The sequence below is a fragment of the Neomonachus schauinslandi genome, chromosome 5, assembly GCF_002201575.2.
Source record: "Neomonachus schauinslandi chromosome 5, ASM220157v2, whole genome shotgun sequence".
Classification (NCBI taxonomy): domain Eukaryota; kingdom Metazoa; phylum Chordata; class Mammalia; order Carnivora; family Phocidae; genus Neomonachus; species Neomonachus schauinslandi.
This window is the reverse complement of record NC_058407.1, coordinates 66,389,997-66,398,145: the sequence shown is the minus strand read 5'-3', so window position 1 is coordinate 66,398,145 and position 8,149 is coordinate 66,389,997. Positions and strand designations below refer to the sequence as shown.

Here is an 8,149-nt window from a genome sequence, read left to right as displayed (position 1 = left end):
TGGGTGAGAATGTAAATTTTTCTAATTCCCAAACAAAACCACTAATATCTATGACATTTATTCTTGATATGCAAATACTAGATTCTTGATATGCAGACTTTTATTTCAGTGTGGATCAACAACTGCAAAAATATACAGCCTCCTATTTATTTACAACATATTTACATACAAATGAAGTATTTCCTACAATAAACCTCAGCTGCATAGATTCTTCCTTTTAAAAACACAAATTCAAGACTGTAGACAGATGGGCCCAGTTCACAGCCCTTCCTCTGAGAACACCCTAAAGGAAAATGACCTAGCCTTGCGAATTTTACAATTTTCAAGAACTTTCCCTTTTAGATTTAGCGATATTTTTCAGTTGTTAGCCACCCCATTCCCAATTTGTACCTGAAAGCCCTATGTCATCACAAATAATTCACTGTATATTTTAGAGGAAGTATGTTCTGTTGCTAAAGGATTCTCAAGATCTGCCATCTCTCGGGAAAACCATTTATTAGCACTAGATACAGTCGTATCTTCTGTGTTTTGAGAGTGGCTACAAGGTGATAGTGAAGTGGAATGGAGGAATTCTATTCTTAAAGCTTCTGCCCTTTCTAAGCCTCAAGCCATTTACATTGATAAACTGAGGGAAACTCGTGGCTTTTGCCCTGAGCCGTGAGATCAAATATCTGATCATGTCCTCAGCCCCGTCCCCACCCCAATAAATGTGCCGTCCTGCATTGTGATCTACTGAGATGGAGCCGAGCTCTACATCCTTTTCTGAGCAGTTTGTAGATGCTTTATGCAGTACAGACCTTTCTAGAGAATTCACTTTAAAAGGAGGACAGGCTCAATCATTACACAATGTGCACGAACACAGTGGAGAGCTTACTCCTGACATGAATTCAGTATTTCACCTAAGGCTGCCTTTACAAAGGGTGCTTTCTTTTCCTTCTCCGCAAAGACAAAAACACTTCACTTTCATTTCCTCACAGCTTCAAAACATGTCATCTTAGTGCCCCTCAGCCCAGGCAGACCCGAGTGCAGGCAGCCTTCCTTGTCGACTGCGCACCAGCACCAGCATTTCCTAGGCACCATACTCTGAGGTAGGACTAATGGGGAGAAAGAAGTGAGAGACAAACTGACCTGGAGTGGTTCTCGCACTTAACATGCATCAAGATCAGGCAGAGGGCTTGTTCAAACCCAGACTGCTGAGGGCTTCCACTCTGAGCGTTTCTGAGTTCATTAGTTCTGGGGTGGGGACCCAAACCCTGCATTCCAGCATGTCCTTGGGTGATGCTGCTGCTGGTCTGGGGACCACGCTGTGAGAACCACTGGCTTAGAGGCTTGAGTCCAACTCCAGAAGGAAGTCAGCTGTGGGGTGGCTTCTGATGTGTCCTCTCAAACACAGGAAGCTTACCGCAGTCCCTTGTCCACCCCCAGCCCCATGACCATCCCCCCCGGGTACCTTTCTCAACAGGGTCTGCAAATAGAAAGAAGGAAAGTCAGGAGAGAGCTTTTTTACACCGATCTGATTACTAGGCAGTTAAACCCTGGTTCACTAGCACGAAACCCATTAAAAGTGCTGCATACTGGCTTCAAGGACTGGCACACGGGAGAAGTTATGCAGCAACATCCTGCTCTGTAACGGGCAGGGGAAGAGACAAACTATAGGAGCAACAGGTCCTACAAACAGAAAAGTCAGGCCAAGCCTGAGACCTCCAGGCAAAAGAAGGGATACCAGCTGAGGAATGCCACTGGCGGGCTCACAAGAGGCCCCCTCATCGTCCTTCCCCTCCTCCTACCACCAGGGTCTTCGGTGGCCCTGGACTTCTTCTTCCCCTCCTTCGCTGGAGACCCTGCTTCAGGCCCCGCTGGTCTCCACTAACGGGTGGTGACCCTACCCCCACCATCTGGAAGGTGGCGTGTGGCTGGCGTGGGCAGTCCAGATTCCATTAACAGGAGTGACGTACTCTTGGCAACTCTGAACAAATACTCCTTAGAAACAACATTATTTTTGGTGGTTAAGGCTTTTTAGCCATCGGGTTATACTATCCTATTCTGCTAAATGATGGGTCTCATCATCCTTCCTAGCTGCCCTGGGGGCCTAAACACCATGTATAACCTGGTTTTTAGAGGAAAATACATTCCAGGTTGCAAACAACCACCTAACAGGGTTTTGCAACATGATCTGCTTATAAATTGGGGGCAGCCTGTATTTAACGAGACTAGATTTCTTTCCTGTACACCCTTTACTACTCCACTCCTAATAAGTAACATTAGGTAAATTAGGGATTTACAGTATATTGTGTTATAATAACTAGAGAACAGTTCTAAATCCAAAGTATGAAACTGGCACTGTTCACTAGTGTTAAGTTTCTATCTACCAAAGGAAAACGTGCTGCTCCCAATGGCTTAGGTATAATATTCTTTAGTCTACTAATTTAGCAGAAAAACTTCTATAGCACTTGACTGCTGTTTAAATTCTACCTAACATCTGTGATACATGTATTTTTGGCTACCAGTTCACTATTCTGAACAAGAAGAATTATTGCAGTACACTTTACAGCTAATCCCACACAAATGATGTAATTAATCCGTGGTATTTGACAAATTACAGTAGGGTCTATTATATTCAGTCAAAAATAAACTTAGATAAACATACAAAGAAGATTTTTAAAAACCTGCAGTATCACAGACATCAACAACAATGTGCCTCCTCTAAATAAATATTTTAAATAATAATAAAAATTCCCTGTACTGACACATAAAATCCAGAGATCCAAAAATATCACTACCCATCCCAAGAGCTAATGATAATTTTCTAAGTTGACTTTGTGTAAAGTGTAGAATGAATTGTTATAAATTAATGAGAAAAATAGAAAGTAACATAATATCACTTGCAAACTCAACTAGGTATTTTTTTAATGGAGGGTCAGTCCACTACCTGGCTATTTCATTACTCGGTGCCCTAGACAAGCCTCCCAGGGCCAACAGACTTGTTTTGCTCAGTTTCTCTCCCTGTTCATCCAATATGGAAGACATTGCTGAAAAGGACAGAGGTGGCTATGGACTTTACTAGGTTAGGTATTCACGTATGGGTAGGTATTCATATCTAATTACCTGAACTCTGACCTAATGTGGATATAATTCTGGAACAGTACATTAAAAGCTATGATAATCCTACCAAGAATGCAGGAAATAACCTTTCCTTCTCCCCCAAGAGGATCACAACAAGGTGCTTCGATGCCTGCCTTTTCTATGGGACGTTAGTCTGTAAAGGGGGAGGGGACAGTTCCTTGTTACTCCCAGTGAATGGTGAGCAAGACCTTTGGGGATTTGAGTGAGGGAGGAACAGAACCCAGACCTAAGTGCTTGGAAATCCTGCCAAGAGTCTGCGGTTAGATTCTACTTATCTCTGGATAAGAAATCTGTCCTTGGTGAACTATGTGTTTGAGAAATTCAACCGAAATATAAATAAAACACAAGTCCTATTTCAAGGGACCAGCTCACAGAGCACAAACATTTCTTACTGTGTGACAGAGACAGTCCAATCACAGGTGATGGTCCAGCTTTGGGAGGATGCGCTTCTGGGTTTCCTTATTGCCCCCCAACTTTCCAAGCTATGCCTTGCCCCCAACTCTCTTCTTTTTCAGTCTCCGTGTAATTTCCTTCCACCCCCTTTAGGAGATAGTGGGGCTGGAGTAGGGGTCTGAGGCAACTCTGTCCTCTTGTGTGGGTCATGTTGGGCAGGGTAATGGCCCACCCTTTGGTTAGGGACGAGAAGAGGAGACAGAACAGGCACCAAAGTCCCCAACTGCGGGAAGGAAGGTACACTGATTCTGTCACAAGTTCTTCTCAAAGGCAGTCTCTGAGGGTTCTTTTCCTTTCCTTTTTTTTTCTTTCCCAAGACTCTGAGTGGATTGTTAATGGAGAAGAAATAGGAATGAGGCTTATTTAAGGTACAAAAATCTTGTATTTGTAATAACCTAAATTTATAGATATAAAACAAGTCTTTTAAAGACCCCCCTAAAGTACCCAATACAAAACAGGAATTACTTATCCTAGATCATCCTTGGTTAGATACACATTATTCCCTGTGCAAAAAGCTGGTGGACATGAATAAAAGCTGCTGGGTTTATAATTTAAGAAAGTGTTTTTTCTCCCTCTGACAACACAGATGTAGGGTTTTTGCATCACAGGAATATTTTCTTAGGCATTTTGTATGCTCTTTTTGCAATACCCGTGCTTCTCAATTTATTACAAAGGTGTCATGGGTCTCCCTCAGTGGAAGGTGACTCAGATTAGAGTAACTTTGACACAACTGGCCAAGAGGGAAACAAAACTTCATTTGCTAGATAACCCAAATGTGTAGTTTAAGATGTTTACCAAGGTAAGAAATCATTCTCACCCCCTTCCCAGCAAAGAACACTCATTGGAGACGGTCTCTGCCTGAAGCAGGATGTAGTACCAGTGAAGGCCATTGGGCCACCAGAGCCTGGCGGCCAGGCTGACGAGGGCCACCTCGAATGTTGGGTAGACTCTGATCCTGCGAGGGCACACACCCCGTCATTCTCTCATGATTATCCCTGTGTGCTATGTTAACCAAAGTAGGCAAAATATTTATGAAACCATTTTCTTTTTCTGTAAAGCAAAATAACTATATACAATTCGAGATTCTTTTCTCTTCTAAAAAGGTACCAATGGCATGAGCAGAACATTGGCAGGAAAATTATTTTGGAAACTTGGATGCATAATAAATAAACATGATCGATAATTATGTTTTCAAAGTTCTAAGGGACCATGAAGTCACAAAAAATAGAGTTAGGAGAGTGAAAAATAACTGACTGTGAAGAGTACTGAGAAATACAATTGCATGAAGCTTAAAAAAAAAAAAAATCCACAATCCTTAAATTGATCCCAACTCTTAGAGGGACAGGAACCATTATAGAAACAGGTTTCTGTTTTGCTACCGAAGTGTTATTCCATTTTAAGTATCTTGTGAATTTCTGTTTTGCTTCTGTAAACTTGCGAAAGAAGTGATGAGAGATTGCTGATGTGTGGTGATGTGACCGAGCCGCGGGCCGGAACGTTTCCTGTCCTCAGCTGGTCTCAGTGGCCTTTGTCACTACTTGATGAGCAGGCCCAGTCGTAGATGACCAAGGGAATGCTGACCAGGGAGAACAACACCCCCAGGACCAAGAAAAGGGCGGCCTGGAGCAACATAAAGGCATGGGTTATTTTCAGGGAAGCCAACATCTCCCACATACACCTGGGAAAAAAATAGAAATGCTTTTCCCTCTCTTTTTGTGTCCCCTTGTATTTGGAGTTTGTTACAACCATTGCTGAACTGTGAGAATCATTCCAAGATTGTAAGGGTCTGATTCTCCAAGGATGGGAAAACAAGAACTAGCTATGCAGGGCCATCCTCCACATTCTGTTCTTTGACTTCACGGTCATCTCAGAACAAATCCGTTCTATAACTCACTGGTTATCCTTACAGTTTCTTTCAAACTAAGATTACAACTAAAAAAAAAGAAAGGCCTTTGAAAACATAGAGGTGGTTTTGTTACTTTTTACCAACCAACCAAGGTTATCGGTGGCAGGCAAACATTTCTTTCTGAAAAAGTGGGAAAAAAAGATATATAAAAGCAAAGTCTATTTGATCAAGTGAAATAGGAAATGGGTGTCCAGAATTAACTTATTGTAAGGGTTGAGGAAGGCCAGAAGGGGGGACAGGTTACTAAAACCAGAATCTGGAGAACACGAGATTAGAAATTGCTTGGCCTTCAAAGTATCCACGGAGAGCTTTGCAGGGAGAAGGATGAAGTAACATGAGAGCCAAGGGGGCTGGACTGGAACCTGGAGGGCGGAGCTAAGGGAAGGAGAAGAGGCAAATGGTGGGGTTATACACAGGCTTTCCATCATAGTTCTGGTCTAACTCCCCGTGAGGTCCCACATAGACAGGAGCCCTTGTCTAATGCTATCTGCTAGATCCTACTACCAGGTTGAAGGTGGGAGCAGGGCTGGGGAGGCCCAGAGAACCCATGGGCAACAGGCCTCTAAGCACTTTCAGATTTAATCTATATTTTACTGCTATGCCAGAGTAACTGCTCCTTCTCTGTCCTTATGGAGCCCCTCCCCTACTGGTATGAGTCAGAAGGACCTGGGACTTATGGTTTCAGGGATAATCCTCTTGGGGAAGTAGACGCTGTACCAACATCAGTGTGGCTTCTCCTAAATGCACAAGGATGATCCCTCCTGCCTACAACTCTCACCCGGGTCTGTTGACTCGGGTCATGTGTGCAATTGGAGCGCTTACACTACCTGGGAGGGCGGCTGAGAAGCCTTCTCCGAGGCCAAACAAAATGGTGCTCCAGGAGGTACTCAGGCAGTAGCCACATCACCCCTGCTTCCCTCACTCGCTCGAAGTGCACCACCTGCAAGATGCCTTTGAACTTCACTAGACCTGGAAACAGGAATCCCAATATAGGAAGGCAGTTTCTGAATCCAGGTGTGTTGTTCCAAAATATTTCTGTCAAATCATAAGAAGGCTCTTGAAGAGAACTCAGCCGTTTTAATGAAGGCATCCCACGTGCCCTGGGCTGTCGGAGGGAGTTACGGGGCTAAGAATGGTACAGAAACAGTGGGCTGCATTAAGTCTTCGAGTCCCTCTCCCTCTCCTAGCTTGTTAAAGACAAGGCATCGCCTTACAGAGACGCAGGATGACAAACGTCCAGTTTCCCAGCTGGCCCTACCCTAGCTCAGAGCAAAAGCTAAGGCACAGTAACACATTTTGAGAGAACAGATCAGAGTCTGATACAATATTTTAAATCTCCCAAAGGGGAAAACTACAGGACTGCTGCTCCCCCTCTGAGGCTGCTAAAAGTAGGATGAGGTGGGCTATTCATTTGGTATATTTAAATGAAAAACCAATCAGAAAAATTAGAGTGGCTGGCCTGAGACATACCCAAATTCTTTGAGTTCCTTTATCTCCATCCTGGCTTGTGATTTTTAAATAAAGAGATGAAGGAAGAATGAAAATAAGCATATTAGCAGATGTGACTCCTGTAAAATAAGAAAAAAAAAAAAGGAAGTTGTTACGGTGAAATTTTAGCTTTCTAAACAGCTGTTGTAGAATGATAAGTGTAAAGTTCATAAAGCCGTACCTACGACCCCAAAAATGTCCTTCATGGAGGGTATGAAGATCACCAACAAGTTGATAATAACCAAGAGTATGAAGGTAACCAAGATATGACGACACAAATTAAACTTTGTTTTCTTAGCCAGTTCAAATAAAGATGAACGAACCTACAGGAAAAGAAAACAAAGGCTCTGTGAGGACCCCCAGCATGCCAACCTTCGCGTCCTCAGCAGAAACTCACGTCCTGGTGCACAGGAATCTGGGAAATGTTTTGTAAAATATTGTGCAGTATTATAGGCAGGGGGGCTTGACTTAAGGAAAGTATGTTTATTTACAAATTGGTAGTTTGCTCCAGTGGGGGATAATTTCCGTTTTTATCTATGACTAAGTATGCTCCTCCGGTCCCTTTCTGTTCTCTCATCATGCACAAGCAAGATCCAAACACTCTGTCTACACTTCTTTGCGAAAAAGGAACAGATTAATGAGAATTAAGATTCATCCCAGCAGAGTCCGCCCTATCTCACTGACCCTACTTTCTTTCCGAAGAGCCTTAACCGAGTCTCGGGGATGCCTCCCTGGTACCATTCCAGCGACACCAGGAAGTTCCCTGCAGCAGGCTTTCTCTGGAGCAGGCTCGGAACAGGAAGGAAGGGCGGGACCTCAGCTTTTCTTATAGGGCCCTGAGGCCCGTTACTCACCGTGAAGAATAACACTGGCACGGTGAGGATGACAGCAACAATCACAGCCAGCCGCACTGTCAGGATGAGAATGTCATCTTTACTCTGGTACTTGTGAAGGAGGTCTGACTGCACCTTTTCTAAAGCGAGAAAAAGAGAGCATTGAGAGAGAAACAAGGCACACTGCTGAATGACAGTTTATCTGAACAACAAACTTGCAACCTAAATAAAGGGCAAGGGAAGCAATGTTCTGGGTGTCGAAGTAACTATTAAAACAATTTATGAAGTTGAGAAGAAGAATGCCCTGTGTGAGACAGGCTCCACTTGTCCATATGTAACTTTAAGA

The 8,149-nt window shown here is 43.5% G+C and overlaps 1 protein-coding gene across 1 annotated transcript in view; it reads right to left on the bottom strand.

Annotated features, from left to right (window-relative positions):
- Positions 1 to 2,396: 2,396 nt before the first annotated feature.
- Positions 2,397 to 8,149, bottom strand: part of SLC38A1 (solute carrier family 38 member 1) — a 63,370-nt gene continuing 57,617 nt past the window's right edge. The window contains exons 13-16 of the mRNA XM_021704831.1: positions 7,825 to 7,943; positions 7,152 to 7,293; positions 6,953 to 7,050; positions 2,397 to 5,196 (exon numbers count right to left, since the gene is read on the bottom strand). Of these exons, the coding sequence (XP_021560506.1) occupies positions 5,095 to 5,196; positions 6,953 to 7,050; positions 7,152 to 7,293; positions 7,825 to 7,943 (461 nt within the window). The 3' untranslated portion in view covers positions 2,397 to 5,094. The remainder of the gene's footprint in view (positions 5,197 to 6,952; positions 7,051 to 7,151; positions 7,294 to 7,824; positions 7,944 to 8,149) is intronic.